Consider the following 16,512-nt stretch of genomic DNA (forward strand, 5'->3'; position numbering starts at 1 on the left):
AATACCTGCTGTGTGCCCGATATTGTTCTAAGCGTTAGGGAAGCAACAGTGAACAAACAGACAAAGATTTTGCTCTTCTGGAGCTTCTATTCTAGGTGAAGAAAAATAGGGCTACTGTTTTTCTGATGTCTCTGCAAGTTAGAAAAAGGCACAGAGCCAGGGGAATAGGCAACAATTTTGTGTGAATTAGAAGAAAAGAAAAAAAAAAAAAAAAGCAAGCCTCTTCCTCCAGGCAGACTCAGGCTCCTGCTAAGCAGTAAAGCTTTGGGAACAGAGGGTGGGCTGGATTTTAGGGCTCCCTTCCTTCCTCCCTCCCTCAGCTGGGTGAACCACCTTACATGGAAGTGCCAAATTATATGGAGAAAAATAAAGCCAGATAAAAGATCTAGAAAGTGATGCGGACATGTAGGGTGTGCTAGCTTATACAGTGTAGTCAAGGAAGGCCTCTCTGACAAGGTGGCATTGAGTAGAGTAAGTAGAAGGAGCAATCATACAAACGTCAAGTTTAAGAGCATTCTAAGATAACAGCAAGTACAAAGGCCCTGAGACACGAGCAAATTTGGTGGGTTCAAGGAAAAGCAAAAGTGCAATTAAGAATGAGAAGGAGACAGAAGAATGGGTCAGCAAAAGAGCAAAAAGCACGCAAGTCCCTATAGGCAATCCATTCATCTAAATATCCACCCACCCATCCGTGAATACTGAATACTCACTAGGTGGCAGGCCCTGTCTGATCAGTTGTGACCTCCTTGTGGGCAAGAGCTCTTATGGTTCCCCATCCAGCCTTTAGCATTCAACATAGTGTCTGACTTATTATCAATGTTCAATAACACTTAAGAAACTTGGAATCATCTTCAGGAACTCTCCAGTAGCAGAGATTCTGGCCCTTTAGTATGTATATCAGTTTCCTAGTGCTGCTGTAGCAAATGACCACCAACTTCATGGCTTAAAACAACACAAGTTTATTATGTGCTAGTTCTGGAGCTCAGAAGTCTGCGATGGCTGTCCTTGCACTAGAGACAAGGTGTGGGCAAGCCTGATTCTTTCTAGAGGCTCTCGGGGAGAATTTTGTTTTCTTGCCTTTTCCGTGTGGAGATCACCTGCGTTCCTTGCTTTGTGGCCTCATTTTCTTTTTTTCTTTTTTCTTTTTTTTCTTTTTAAAGATTTTATTTATTTATTTGCCACAGAGAGAGAGAGCACACAAGCAGGGGGAGCAGCAGGCAGAGAGAGAAGCAGGCTACCCGCTGAGCGGGGAGCCTGATGTGGGACTCGATCCCAGGACACTGGGATCATGACCTGAGCTGAAGGCAGACGCTTAACGGACTGAGCCACCCAGGCGTCCCTGTGGCCTCATTTTCTACCTTCAGAGCCCGCAGTGCAGCATCTTTAAATATTTAACTCTTGACTCCTTCTGCTTTAACAGACCCTTCTGATTAAATCAGGCCCACCGGATAACCCAGGATAAGCTTAAGGGCAGCTGATTAGCAATCTTAGTGCTCTCTGCCAACTTAACTTTTCTTTGCCACATCACATAAAATACTAAGAGTCCAGGNCCTGGGTAGCGCAGTCGTTAAGCGTCTGCCTTCGGCTCAGGGCGTGATCCCGGCGTTATGGGATCGAGCCCCACATCAGGCTCCTCCGCTATGAGCCTGCTTCTTCCTCTCCCACTCCCCTGCTGTGTTCCCTCTCTCGCTGGCTGTCTCTCTGTCACATAAATAAATAAAATCTTTAAAAAAAAAAAAACAAAAAAAACATCCAGAAGTGACGCAGGGAACGCTTACTACCTATCCTCCCCGTTAAAAGCTATTATTTGGCGGTGTCTTGCTCCTTTCTCTCCCCTACCCATCTCCCATTTGTAATCCAGTACATCCCGTCACAGTACTTGAATATACTGTTTCTTCCCATTTGGGGGCTTGGTTTATAATGAATGTGCAGGAGTGTCTTCCCTTCCACTCACCTCTTTCTCTTTGGGGACTTACTCTTCAGAGGAGCCTTTCCATCTGCTGGAACCTGCATCAATTGCTCCCTCAACCCATGGGCTCCAGTGGCCTTACCGCAGCCATCATAGCTGAGCTCTTGTCCTTTGATTGCTTCACAAATATGCAACTCTCATGCTTGAGCTCTTTGCCCTGAGGGGAACAGAAATTGCTACTCTGTGAATGCCTTGGTCTGTTGCTTTGCCCAGCCCCCTCTTTGCCTTGCAGTCGGCCTTTTAACTTTGCTCACAAAGCATCATCACCCCCGTCTTTGCTGGATAGGGTTTCTGCTGCTGTCAGCACCCCGCATTCCAGTTATGCCACGTTGCATAGGGTTGTGCTTTGACACGTTCTGGGAGCATTTCCCCCACACAGCATGTCATGTGTTTATCTGAAGATGGGTGGGTTTAATTATTAAAGGCTTTGCAGTCTGTCTTCCAAGTTTATGTAAGGAAAACAAATTGATGAGTCTTATTCAACCAATGTGAAGAGAAAGGCCATTCTTTCTCACACACTGTGATGACACAGACACTATTCTACTCTTTTTTCTCTGCATTCTTGTAGCATATGATGGGCATTATTGCGAAAATGGGCAATTTGAAAATTATTCAAGTAGTCCTCACATGTGTGCATAGAGACATTTATACATAGGACAGTCATCCCATCATTTTTAGGGCTGTAAAATACTGGAAGCATCGATAAGGAACTAATAAAATACAGCACAATCGTACTATGAAATATTATGTAATAGTTAAAAAGAATTAGATGTGTGTGCCAACGGAGAACAATCTCTAAGATTTTAAGTATCTTTTTTTTTTTTTTTAATAAGCTCTCCCCCGCCAACACGGGGCTTGAACTCCCCACCCCAAGAGTTGAATGCTCTACCAACTAAGCCAGCCAGGTGCCCCTTAAGTATCTTTTAAAGTAAGGTCCAGAAGAGTGTATAAAGGACACTTCTGTATTTAAAGGGGCACGCTAAATACATGCCTACGGGTACATACGGACAGAGAATGTCTCTGGTCATCCAACAAACTGAACAGCTGTTGCTTCTGGAGAGGGGAACTAAGGATTGGAGGAGATTTATTTTCAGTTTATTTCAATTGACATCTAGTCATCAGGACTTGGGAGTTTCTTCTCATACCCCAGCCTCGGTATGAAGCACTTCTTTCCATCTTTCCAAGAACACTGGTTTGGGTGTAGCTCGGTTAGGTGCCCGGCTGAGTGTAGTGTTTCTCCAAGAAATCATCTTCTGAGTTCAACGGTTGGCCTCGTTGAAGGAAGTCCTCCTCACAGGGTGCATGCACTTGATAATTTAAAATAGTTAATAACTTCATATACCATTTGCATTCTTTTCGTTGATTTCTTTTGTTTTCCGGGGGGGGGCATTAAAGGTCCAATTAAAAATGTATGGTGTGTAGTGAGGAGAGCTGAAGTCGGGGTGGGAGAACCGTGTTGTGAGTAAAGGGAGATGGCCCATTGTATTATGATAAAGAATGTGAGCTACTTAAATAATTGCTCCCATTTCATTGTCGTTTGGTGGGTTTCTTGGTTTTTTTCTTTTTAAGATTTATTCATTTTTAGAGTGGGGGGAGGGGCAGAGAGAGAATCTCTCAAAAAGACTCCCTGCTGAGCAAGGCTCCACCCCACAACCCATGAGATCATGACCTCAGCCAAAACCAAGGGTCAGACACTCAACTGACTGAGCCGCCCAGGAGCCCCATCATTTGGTGTTTTAATTATGAGTCAACCTGTGAGAATTCACCCTAAAGAGCTTTTTTAGGAATGCATTATCCCTGTAATGTGATAGAAGGCATTTGACTTTTTTTTTTTTTTAGCATGTGCATGTATTACCTTTTCAAAAGAGGGAAAGGACAGAAGAGAAATAACAATCTAATGGAAGCTTTTAAATGGTTACAAGGACTACAGAGAACCGTGAGGCAGTTTTGAATTGAAGAGCCATGATACAGCTGCCCCCAAGGGGCTGATGCTTGGGGCTGAGGGGCTCATCGGGTGACCTTAATTAAGTATTCTCCTGGGTTATCTGGGTGGGCATGGTGTAATCAGAGGGGTCTTCGAAAGTGGAAAGGGGAGTCAGAGTCCAAGATTAAAGATGCTAGGAGACTGCAAGGAGGTGACATATAGTGAGAGGCTGTGGACCGCTGCCCGCCACTGAGTGTGACTCGGGCAAAACACACCATCACACCCAAGCGCCACTGACCCGATCCTCAGGAGCCAGACACATATGCCATATGCTTACGAATGCACCAAAAATCAACAATAGAGATGCAAAACGAAACAAAAGTTTATTTTCTGCAATACCCTCTGTAAATTACAAAGGCCAAGATGCTAAACTACAGCGTATAACTTTTCAATATTTAACCAGAGTACTTATAATAAATATGCATCCTGAAACAAGATAAAAGGGTACACTTTGTCAGGCATCCTACAAAATGTCTCAAGTTTTATACTCTGCAGCATTTCTGCACGGGGGCAGGAGTGGGGGGGGTTGCTTGTATTAAGGGCTGTGACAAAAAGTCCTTTCACATTTCTTTGGAGCATTTTCGAAATTGCTGAACTATAAACAACTTGAGAAAAGTAACACCAAGCTTGAAAGCCATTTTTGCTTTGCTGTCCTTGGTCCTCATCCAATAGAGATGAACACATCCTCCGACACAGCCAAACACCCTGGGCGCCCAGGCGGCCCTACAGTACGTGGGCCCTGTCAGGACAGGCCGCTGCCCTTTCAGTTATACACTTCGGAGAGGTCCGTGCTCAGCTGACATCCCTCCTTACGAACAATGCTGTAAGGAAGCTGCAAGCAAGTTCAAACACTTTTAACCTGAAAGTAAAGTGAACAAAAATATTTTCCCCCACGACCTTTGCTATGCACCATCACGTGTACCATATTGGGATTTTAGTTTCAACGCTGGAAAAGTGATCGGTACTAACAGTCCTTCCGGACATCATTTACAGGCGCTGGTAGAGCTGGGGCATTCAAAAATACTCAGTGGGCAGAAGGAGCATTTACCGTATTCAGAAATGTGCTACAGTTCTAAGGACACGATGGCAGAAAGTCTAGGGATACTGGTGGCAGCTCATGGTGAGTCTGGAATAGGAATAAATACATAACTACCCTTGGCTATAGCGGAAAACTCTGAAGAAAAAGTTAGGCTTTAAAAAAGGCGCAAGCATGGTTACCTAAAAATACTTCGTTAATAGAGTCTAATGTAGATTTCGCTTCTTTAGGGGTTTAGCTATGAAAACATCTTTAAGAGCCAATAAAAATATTGTAGAGAAAAAAAACATTTAAAAAATTGAGGTTAAGAACTATGAGGCATTTCTTTTGGCTGTAAACACGCAGTTTACTGTCCCTTGTTGAACACAAACGTCTGGATTCCTGAGCTTCACAGATAACAGCAGGAGGCCAGTTTGCATAGAAAATCTGCAATATGTCAACAATTTGCTTTTGTTTTTCAGCTTCGGATTTTAGTGAACAGTGCTCCGCACACCGCGGGACTGCCGAGCGAGCAGCGCGATGAGCTGTGTAAGGCAGACGCGGGGAAATGAAGGAAGGGGAGTTTTAAAATCCACAGGAAATCAGGATGAAGGCTCTTCAGCGTGCACCACATAAGGAGTGCCAGACTAATCTGGTCAGAAGTTGAATCGTGTTTTAGGATTGGAAACCAAAGGCAAAAAGAGCCCTCCTGTGCTGAATGGCACGGCCTGAGTGGGGGACGAAAGCAAAGAAGGCAACGAAGCCCCTCGGCTGGGCAGCCATCGGGGACAGTGCCCACCCGCCAGCACCAGGACCAGACCCCCTGCGTGTGGCTGACCCCAGCTCCGGAATCTGAAGGGGTAACACCGGTGTCACCCCTGCTGCTCTGAAGTCTCTAAGCGGTTCTGAGGAGGACAGTCTTCTCCAGGGCGCGGTCCCCAGAAAGCTGCCTTTGGAAAGGGAGAAAGCTATGAGAAGCCACGGTGCAGATCATGTGAGCATAACGGCAGTGGTTGCCAACCACGCCAGATCTAACACAAAGATGGACAACAAGGGGGCAGTGTCCTGCCAGGGAATCCATTTTACTTCTTCTGGGACTGGTTTTTACACATGGTAAGGATTTGCTTCAGTACTTTCTGGACATCTTCATCCATCTGGCCCTAGGAAATTCAAACAAAAGACACTCATTAGAACCTAAGTTGAGTCCTGGCAGTCTCCCCTAGGGAATGGGACGGCTGGCTGAGATGAAGCCCTTGGCGTTTCCCCCAGATCTTCCACAGGAATGTTAGCCTTATCGATTCCCACATTTCTATGAGGGACAGAGGGCCCTGCTCTTTTCCCGCTGGAAGATGAGGAGGCCTGGGTCCACCAGAGCCTCTGGCAAAGGGTTTTCTGGGTCTCAGTTGCAAATGTGAGCCCAGCCAAGCCACCAAGAGTCCTGCGGTGAGACCTTGAAGACGGCTCTGAGAATATGCACACGCCTGAAAATAAAGCCTGGGCTGCTCCTTCTGGTGGGGGTAGGAGCCACATTCTCCTTTGCTTCACAATAAATGCTGAGGCTGCTCTCCCTCAATGGCATAGGGCTCCTGACAAAATCCAAAGCGAAGCAAAAGGCATTTTAAAGCTTCTCAATGTAAAAGATTCTCCTTGAATTTTCATTTGTTCTACTGGTTTAATGATGGGAGTTGGGTGACACCTGCTGTGGTATTTCTTTAGGGTACCCACATACTTCACAGGCTGTTAGCATACCTGCACGGCATAGAGAAGATGCATTCTGTAAACAGATATGACCTCCTGGTGTTGTTTCTTGCATTCCTGGAAAGAGATGATGTGACATTGTTAAGAGCTTAGGAGACTTTTAAAGAACAAAACCAAAAGACTGTAAGAAAGCTGTGGCCAAATGCTACCCAAGTGACTTCCTCCAGCAAATGCTAGCATGTGAGGCTTTTAAAATTTTGGGCTCACCGGATTGTATATTACTGAACACTTGTCACTATTTGTAGGGAAACATTTGTTGATATTCTTACGGGAAAAAAAATCTACCTATTTCATATTTTGGTAGGTCAACTCTAGAAGAAAATTCATGAAAAAGTAGTTATTATATAATCCCACCTTTGTTGCAAGAAATATATGTAAACATATTTATGCAGATATACACATTCAGACAAAGTAAATCGTGCAAAGAAACCTAGCAAATGTAAAAAGTGACCATCTCTGAGTGGTTGGATTATGGACTATTTATAGAAACTTTTCCAGTCTTCTGTATTTCCAACTTTTCTACAATAACCAAATATTTATTAATTTAAATTTTAAAAATCTATTCTTTCATTTTATTTTTTAAAAAGATTTTATTTATTTATTTGACAGAGACAGCCAGCAAGAGAGGGAACACAAGCAGGGGGAGTGGGAGAGGAAGAAGCAGGCTTCCAGCGGAGGAGCCTGATGTGGGGCTCGATCCCATAATGCCAGGATCATGCCCTGTGCCGAAGGCAGATGCTTAACAACTGCACTACCCAGGTGCCCCCTAAAATCTATTCTTTTAAAAGGAGTTACTGGTCCCTCACTATATAGCCAGCCATCTAGTCCCCAGGAAGCTCAATTATTCGGCTGTCGGTGAACCCAGGAGATGAACACGGTGGCGGCACCAATCTCAACTGTTTCCTCAGTACAGCTGTTCATGCTTTTATTTCTCCTTGTTGAGCTATTATTCCAATTCCTCTCAGTAACTGTTTCAGGAACCTTCACTTGGCTCTGAACTTTTCTAAGGAGATGGTTTTCCTCCTATTTCAGGGTGAAAATTGAGACCATCATATATAGATCGCTCCCAAAGTCCACAGAAGTCCATCAATACCCTTCTCACCTCCTTCCTATGAGTGTTAGAACATGAGTTGTCCTTCCTATTCAAAGACAACCTTTGACACCTCAGTCCTTTGAAGGTCACACCATTAGAAGGTGGGCCTAGGACCTCCTCCTGTGTTGTTTCCTCTCACCTTTTGGATACCTCCACTCAATCATTTAAAACTTTATCTCCTGATCATTGTCCTCCTTTCCATCCCATTTGGATGACTGTGATATCCACATGCATGAGCCACGGACACCTTGGTCTCTCAGTTTCCCCAATGTCCACCTCAATGACTTGTTCCTCATCCTTCCAGCCATGCACTCTCACGGTCACAGTGCTGCCTCTGTCATTACCTCTGAAATCTCAGAAGAAAGCACTCACCCTCTGGTCACCGGCTCCTCTCTTTCCAGCGAATCTACTTTAGACTTCCCCTGCCTCCTGCTGGGTTCTTCAGCCCCGTCAGATGCCTGCGTCCTCGGTCACTTTTCTCGGGCAGCCCACTGCAGGCCGGATTCCAGCCCTCCACCCCACTGGGACTGTCCTTGCCAAGGCTGCCAAGGGCCATCAAAATGCCACATCCTAGTCCTTGCCGCCTCCTACCTATCCCTTCTAGACTCAGCACAAGCATCGCCTCCTGCAAGGAGCCTTTGGAGACATTTCCTCTGTCTGCCCAGAGCATGTTGGGCATCTCTCTAGCAATGGGTGCTTACCACAGTGAGAATATGGAAAGTCATCAAGTAGAAATTCGGTGAAGGCACAGACTGTGTCTTATTCACCTTTAGATCATTAGCACCTTGTATATATTCATTGAATGTGTTGAAAATTGTCAAAATGATTGTATGACCATCAGCATTTTAGCTATAAATCTGTGACAATCACTTCATCAGAAAAATGCTCTGAAGAGCTTCTTCACTGCTGGAGCTGATAACACAAAAAAGCTGCTTTTGTACTCTGGGTCCAGCCAGAGTAACGACTCGGAGACACGAATTCACCAGTCTCAAGTCTGTACCAAAGAAATCCTACAATCCAGGTCCTGTTTGTCAATGGAAACTGGAGATAGTCCAGGACCGGCGAACCCTTGGCTTCCCGTGGAAAATGTAACATCCCCTTGTCAACTAAAACCCTAACAAAGGTTGTGGGAGGTAAAATAATGGCCCTCCAAAGATGTCCACACTCAAATTCCCAGAACTTATGGAATGTTACCTATATGGTGCCAGGGACTTTGCAGTTGTGATTAAGTTAAGGATCTTGAGATGGAGAAAAAGTGTATTCTGATTATCTGGATATCCCTAAATGTCATCACAAGGGTCCTTGTAAGAGAGAAGCAAGGTCAAAGGTAGGAGTAGGAGACGGGAGAGCAGAGCCAGAGCTGGAGTGACAGGCTCTGAAGCTGGAGGAAGAACCCATGAGCCAAGGAATTTGGGTGGCCTCCAAAAGCTAGCGAAGGCAAGGAAATGGATTCTCCCCTAGAGTCTCTAGAAGGAACCAGCCTTGCTGGTACCCTGCCTTTAGTGAAACTGATTTCACACTTATCATCTCCAGAATTGTTTTTAAAGACTGTTATTCATTTATTTGAGAGAGCAAGAGCAAGCGTGATAGGGGGAGGGGAAAGAGCAGAGGGGGAGGGGAGAGAGACAAGCAGACCGCACTGAGCGCAGAGCCCCACGCAGCTCCATCCCCGGACCCTGAGATCACTTCCAGAGCCCAAAACCAAGAGTCAGACACTTAACTGACTGAGCCACCCAGGTGTCCCGATCTCCAGAATTTTAAGAGCATAGATTCTGGTTTTAAACCAAGTTTGTGTTGGTCTGTTACAATAGCCACAGGAAAAAACTACAGCTATCGGAAAAACTTTCCCAGGTCAAATAAGGAGAGGGGCCAAGAAGCAGCTTCGGAGGCACAGACACACACCTATCAGGGATCCCGGCCCCTAACAAGAAAAAGTTCGTGCCACTGCCAGAGATGGTAGTGGCCATGGTAGAAAGATGGACAGGGGGTGAAAAGTCAGTGGATACGTATCCACGAAGCCCGCGCCACTGTCCAGCTGACTCCTCCCTTCTCAAAGACCCAGGTGACCCATGTTGTTGCAGGTGACGTGCGGGAACGCCACCACTCCCTCTTCCTGCCTGCCCACACCCTGAAAGTCTTCAGTCAGTTGCTCTGCAGAGCACCGCTCCCAGAGTCTGGGACTCTCCTCACCCCAGCCCCCTGCCCCCGGCACTGGGCAGGTGCGTGGAATCTGCCTGGCCTGCCAGCCCCAGCCCCACTCACAGCCAGCTGGTTCTGGAGCTGTTTGACCTGCTGCTGCAGCGCTTCAAGCTGCTGACTCTGCCGCTTGGACGAGCTCGCGGAGTAGGAGAGCTGCGAGAGGCTGTTCAGCGCCTCCTTCAACTTGGTCACTTCCTTCGACATCTCATTGATCTGGCAGGAAAGGAAAACTATCAATAGGCAAGAAAGAGCCTGTAGAAGCAAAATTCCAGAGAATTCTAAGCCTTGAACATAGCCTCTTATTGGCCTCTGGAACTCAAGGCTTTGGAACAATTTCTTATTTTTTAAGAAAATCCATAAAACGAAATAGGTGAAAAAATCAGCAAACCTACATGGCCCTCTAAGGCCACTATATTCAAATAAGGGCCCTGGATTAAACCTTGTGCTTTGAGGCAGGAGAGTAACAAAAGCTATGGCACTAATTTCCTTTTTCACTCCGAAAGGGGCTATTGTTGAAAAAATAAATCAGAACCAGGATTTTAGGCATTCTTTACTTGGAGACAGCTATGTCTTATTCAATAGTGCTGACACAGGCAATCAGGAGTAAGTTCTAGGAACCCTGATTTCTCTGGACATCTTGCTTTAACGTAAACTCCTCCCTGCAATCCAGCCTCTGCCTTCCGACAANGGAACCCTGATTTCTCTGGACATCTTGCTTTAACGTAAACTCCTCCCTGCAATCCAGCCTCTGCCTTCCGACTCCCTGCACCCTTGGCTTTGGAAGCTCTTTTTGAAATTTTCACTATATTAAAGGAATACACGATCAACAGTGCTCTGACCAGTGCTGTTCAGAACACCTGACCTAGGGGACTGGGGATGCAGAGTGGATTCAGGCTCGGAGGTATTCTCCAAGTCCCCCTTTGTATTCCTCCTTCCTCCAAGCCACACCCAGCCCATCTCCCCACATTCCCCCCACTTCTCCTCCTGTCCACCTTTGACAATAAGGGCCAGGGAGGGCAGTCCTTCCACTGACTCAGGGCAAAGCTCCTATGGCTTAGGGAAGCAGGATTAAGTCTGGGAGTATTTGGGTTTCTATATGATGGAAGAATCTGTCTGGATTCCATGAGTTGAAGTTCAAGATGGGTCACAAATGCCTTTCAGTTTGGGGGTTCACTTCTGATCCCTGCCACTTGGCAGAGTGTCTGTAAAATAATTTTAAAAGGGAAAATACGTGCCACATAGGTGAAAATGCTTTAATATAAAGGGACTGATAGAAGATCAGTGTTTTTTTTTTTTTAAACAAAAATTTCCAACCTACTATTCTTAATGTGGCCGTGGGGACAGAGGGAGTCACATGCAGACCTTTTGTGCATTCACAACAGGTCAGTGCTAACCAACGCTAAAAACGTTAACTGTGCTAGCCGGAAACGCGACAGCAATGGAATCTCACAAACCTTCTTGTCTTTATCCTCCTCCAGTTTGGAAGAGCTCTCCGACTGTCTCTTCATTTCTGCCAGCTCTTCCTGAGTGTCCTGGAATTGTTGCCGAAGTTCATTTGCTTCCTGTTCTTTGGCCTTTAAGAAAGCCTGAACATTCTCCTTTTCCCTTTTCATTTGTGACACCTCACTTCTCATCTGGGCGAGCTCCGAATGGGCCTTCTCTTTCTCTTTTACCGAATCCTTCAATTTTGAGGCCAACACACTCACCTCGCCTTCTAATGATGACTGGAGCTTTGCATAGGCAGACCTGGGCACCATGGCATCGGTCATGGCGGCCTTCTCTTCCAGGAGCTGTTTCTCCAGCCTTGCCACTTCTCCTTCCTTGTTTGCAAGGTGCTCTTTGAGACTGCTTATTTTTTCCTCCATCTCTTTGGCGGTAGCCCGCAGCGTGGTTATCACTTGCAAATGTTCTGTGATGGAGACCGAGTTCTCTTTCTGGGCGTCCACCAGCTGTTTGAGCTGGGTCAACTCATGCAACACCTTTGAGTGCTGAGACTTCATTTCAGACAAGGCCTCTTCTGCCTTAGCTCTGGAGACGTTTGTCACTTGCAGCAGTTTCTCATGCTCTGCTTTGTGGATGTAGTCGGCCGTTACGTCTTCCAGAGATTTCCTCTTCCTATAATCCTCCAGCTCGGCCTGGGCTTCTTTGTACAGCTGGGACAGCTCACTCACCTGTTTATTGAGTTCATCGATCATCCTGTTCATGGCCTCTTTCATGTCCCCGGCTTCGTCGCCAGCCTCCTGGGTCATATGACTCTTGAGGGCATCTTTTAATTTCACGATTTCTTCTTGGGCTTCTTGGTACTTCTCAAACAAAAATGCTTTCTCTTTATTCATGTTCTCAATGACAGAGCAATATGAACTTTTCATTTCCTCATACTCTTCTACAGGAGGCTTGATGACCGTATCTTTCTCCCTCTCTACAAGTTTTTCTTCTAACTCTCTCACCTTCTCTTTATTTCTTTCACTTTCTTCCACCGCATTCTGGAGGTCATGCTTTAGCACATCTATTTCCTCCTTGGTGATCCTTAGCTCCCGGAGTCGCGAGTGACTGTCCACGCTTTCGGGTGAGATGAGGCCCAGTTTCATCTGCTTCTGCACATTGAGGACTTCTTTCATTGCTTCCTCATACTTGCTCTGGGTTTCTTTCAGTTTCTGGCTGAGGTCGGAGCTGTTCTCTGAAATCTCCGCACTGTTTACGCACACCAACTCGGCCCTTCTGGACCGGAGCTCGGCCTGGAGCTGCTGCTTCTCTGCTTCAGAGCTCTCCAGTCTCTTCTGCAGGTCTTGCAAAATCTCTTGTAGTTGCTGAATACGGCCATCGCTGTCGAGAGGGGATTTACTCAAAGAATGTGGTAAGACAGGTGGAGATGATTTGGAGTCTGGGGGAGAGGTGTCACTAGGTTTGCCCAGGGGTGGGGCCAAGTCAGTTTGAGTGGAATGGTAGGAGTCAAAACTCAGGTCTGCTTCTGCCTCCTTGGGTGACTTGGCCTGGGGAAAAAGGCAAGAACGAAATGGCACCAAAGATGTGGTCAGGTGAGCAAGCAACGGGGAGGAGAGAACAAACCCAGAGCTTATGTACGGGAGAGCTGCAGGGTCCCTTTATGTGTACTCATGCCCCCTGACAAAATATGGTCCAGGACATGAGAGGCCGATTAATGACACTAAGCTTATTCTTTGCTCTATTAGGACCGCTGATGTGTGCCACTTTAAAAACACAAGATTTGTTTTGGCTCTAAAGCCTCTGACTCATAATTTTTCCTTTGCTTCTCGTATTATTCCAGTTGCCAAAAGGGGCAATGGGCTTATTAGTACAGTTACTTCTTATTTAAGTTCTTAAATCTGCTGAATGATCAGCTCTACACATGCACACACACACACACACATATGTATATGTCATAAATAACACAGACTAAGTATATAATTATGTGTGATTGACCAATTTAGCAATTTACAGAAATGGAGTTAATGAATACCTCCTCTCTCAACAAACAGGTAATTTGAAACTATAAAATGCTTGAGGCTAACTATATTAAAAAAGGAAGAAACCACTGGAGATGTTTAAAACAAAATATCATCTGACTAACCTGAAAAAACCCCGTAGTCTGACCCTACAGAAGAGTCCTGTGGTAGCAATCTCTGTACCCACCTGTAATTTATCTTGTAATTCCTTATTGTGTAAGGTAAGAGAAGCGACTTTTGCTTGCAACAGGACAAGAAGATCTTGTTGGTCAGCTTCAGAACTTATATCCAATAAGCTATCAGCACCTTGGAAAAGTGAAAAGCAATTTAAAATAATATTTAAAAAATTAAACCAGTCTTTCTCTGACCTTTAACCAAGTCAGTTTCTACCCAACCCACGGCTTCTTCCTGGTTCTGGCTATGAATGAAAGCCCCTAGCAGCTGGGTAGATGAACAGTAATTCCCAGGTCCTGGGGTTTCCTTCCTGGGGTATTCCCAGCACAGTTCCAGATGCCTGGATGTATACAGCTCATCTGAAAACTGATGGGATTTGCTCATACATTTTCCATTCACCTGATTAAGTATCATACCTTGGTTGCTTTTTTGTTCCTCCCGTGACTAAGTCCGATTTCTGTGAATCCTTTTAGAAGTATCCTGCCTGGTTCACTTCTTATCCCTACCACCGTTACTCTAGTTCTAACTTTAGCCCCTGGCTTGGAAACCCTGCAAACAGCCCTGTAACAAAGCGCTCTCTCTCTCTCCTCTCCATAGGACAAATATAGCCTTGCCCAACACTGTCAGGCTAATCTTCCTAAAACATGCTTTGATAGGGTCATTCCTGTGGTTCAAGTGCTTTAATCACTCTCTCTCTCCAAAATTAATCTCCAGACTCCTTCCTCTGGGTTAAGGCCTCCATCATCTGGTGTCAATGTACTTTTTCAGGTGTACGACCCATGATCTCTAGTATTACATCTTCCTCAGGTTCAAACTTTCCATCATACCCTCTATTTTCTCAACACAAGGCTGCTGCTTTAATTCTTCATGCCTACGATTGCCCTTGCAGCATTTCTTTGGCTAGGTTACTTGTAGGCATCTTTCAGGACCCACATCAAACTCTGTTTCCTCCTTACAGCATTCGATGACCTGATGACCACCCCACCAGGAAATGGTCTCCTTTGAATCCCACAATCCCACTGCTGGTAAACCATCACTTTCTGACATCCTACTGATTATTGTGCTGAAATGGCATCTAAAGCAATGCTACTCAAAGTGCTCACTGAGACAAGAACCTTGTTCCAGAACGGTATTCAGCAGTGTTCCTATGGAAAAAAGAAAAGTCTGCTGGACAAAAGTTTGCTTAGCGGTATTGCTGGATGGCTTTCTGGTGCAAACTTCTTATTTCCTATAGACTGGCAACAGTTTACAGACCACAATCTGATAGCACTGACCTACATTCTTTACTGTTATGTTATTATTTTCTTATATCCATTTAATGCAAAGGTGAAAACTTTCATCTTAATTTGGAAGGATGCAAAATGACATTTCTTCATAGAAATGCTTACTTCTGATGTCTGGTGCCTAAACCACAGCTTTATAGAGTCCCCTTGCTATAATGTCTGGTGAATTTGGAATAAACCAGAGCATGACTGTAATTCTTAGCTACAGAAATTACTTCTCAAATACAATGGAGGGGCGCCTGGGTGACTCCACTGGTTGAGTGTCTGATTCTTGGTTTCAGCTCAGGTCATGATCTCAGGGTCCTAAGGCTGAGCCCTGCATCGGGCTCTGTGCTCAGTGGGGAGTCTCCTTCTGCCCTCCCCCCCCGCTTGCACACATGCTCTCTCTAAAATAAATACGTTTTTTAAAACATAAAATGCAATGGATGATTTTAAAAGAATCCAATGTAACACGTGTTCAATTAACATGGATCTCTGCCAGGAATTTGAAAGTTTAGTATTTCTAAATTCTGTAAGTTAAAAGTTCCAAACACATAAAATGTATAATAGGCTAAGAAAGTGAATGTCGAAGCAAAAGGAGCTTTTGAAATAATTTATGTAACATTTTAAATGGACTCTGGGGATACTATACTGTACATTCTTAGAGGGTAAACCCGCAGGATAGACTCTTCAGGCAATAAATTAAACCCTGTCTTGGTGAAAACAGTACAATTGTGTGTGACTTTATCAACACTGTGTCTTTGCATATATCTATTTAAAATCCAAAGTAGGAAAGTTAGATCATGCAGCCACGGAGGTGCTCAGTTGGCTCTCCTTTCAGGAAATAACCTGCTGCCCAGGGGCAAGGAGTGCTGCTTGCTGATGGTGGCAGTGGACCTCATTGCAAAATAATGTTTTATTTAAAATGCCTAAAAGGGGGGGCGCCTGGGTGGCTCAGTTGATTAAACAACGGACTCTGGTTTTGGCTCAGGTCATGATCTCAGGGTCATGGGATTAAGCCCCACACTGGGCTCTGCATTCAGGGGGGAGTCTGCTTGAAGATTCTCTCCCTCTGCCCCTCCCTCCACTTGCGCATGCATGCACTCTCTAAAATAAATAAATAAATCTTTAAAATAAAATAAATGCATAAAAGAGAATACCCAGGCTATAGTAACTTAAGAGCCGATTTTGTAATACACCAAATAACCAGATCTGGCAGCAGGTCTATTAACTGCCATATTTCTAGTAGAGAGACTGTAAATGATATTTCAAGACACCCGCAATTAGTTAGGTGACATGACATTATCTGTGAATTCTCTTGTTGGCAAAGTCACCGGTCTGCTAAGATTACTGGGGGTTATTTGTCTATATTCATAATTGAAGGAAGTGCTAACATTTAGTTAGGGACAAATGAAACAGAGAGATATTTTTTTCGCATCCATGCTTAGAGACTCCTTAAAATCCAGGTGTACTCCGGAAGTATGGAAAGTGTCAGCCTGTGTAGTACTGGCAGGTCTGGGGTGCCAGGCACCCCAACCTCCCTATACTCCTCCAGGCTTTGCCTTTGATCTTTTTTTTTTTTTTTTTTAAAGATCTT

The 16,512-nt window shown here is 45.0% G+C and overlaps 2 protein-coding genes across 5 annotated transcripts in view; both read right to left on the minus strand.

Annotated features, from left to right (window-relative positions):
- TTC23L (tetratricopeptide repeat domain 23 like) overlaps positions 1 to 2,477 on the minus strand; it is a 58,229-nt gene extending 55,752 nt beyond the window's left edge. Inside the window, exon 1 of the mRNA XM_034657024.1 lies at positions 1,955 to 2,477. Within this exon, the coding sequence (XP_034512915.1) occupies positions 1,955 to 2,013 (59 nt within the window). The 5' untranslated portion in view covers positions 2,014 to 2,477. The remainder of the gene's footprint in view (positions 1 to 1,954) is intronic.
- A 1,780-nt stretch (positions 2,478 to 4,257) lies between these two features.
- RAI14 (retinoic acid induced 14) overlaps positions 4,258 to 16,512 on the minus strand; it is a 139,554-nt gene continuing 127,299 nt past the window's right edge. For all 4 annotated transcript variants that reach the window (XM_034657029.1, XM_034657031.1, XM_034657027.1 and 1 more), the window contains 5 exons: positions 13,667 to 13,785; positions 11,473 to 13,008; positions 10,082 to 10,231; positions 6,718 to 6,783; positions 4,258 to 6,128 (listed from right to left, as the gene is read on the minus strand). In XM_034657029.1, the coding sequence (XP_034512920.1) occupies positions 6,051 to 6,128; positions 6,718 to 6,783; positions 10,082 to 10,231; positions 11,473 to 13,008; positions 13,667 to 13,785 (1,949 nt within the window). In that variant the 3' untranslated portion in view covers positions 4,258 to 6,050. The remainder of the gene's footprint in view (positions 6,129 to 6,717; positions 6,784 to 10,081; positions 10,232 to 11,472; positions 13,009 to 13,666; positions 13,786 to 16,512) is intronic.

The sequence above is a fragment of the Ailuropoda melanoleuca genome, chromosome 3, assembly GCF_002007445.2.
Source record: "Ailuropoda melanoleuca isolate Jingjing chromosome 3, ASM200744v2, whole genome shotgun sequence".
Lineage (NCBI taxonomy): Eukaryota > Metazoa > Chordata > Mammalia > Carnivora > Ursidae > Ailuropoda > Ailuropoda melanoleuca.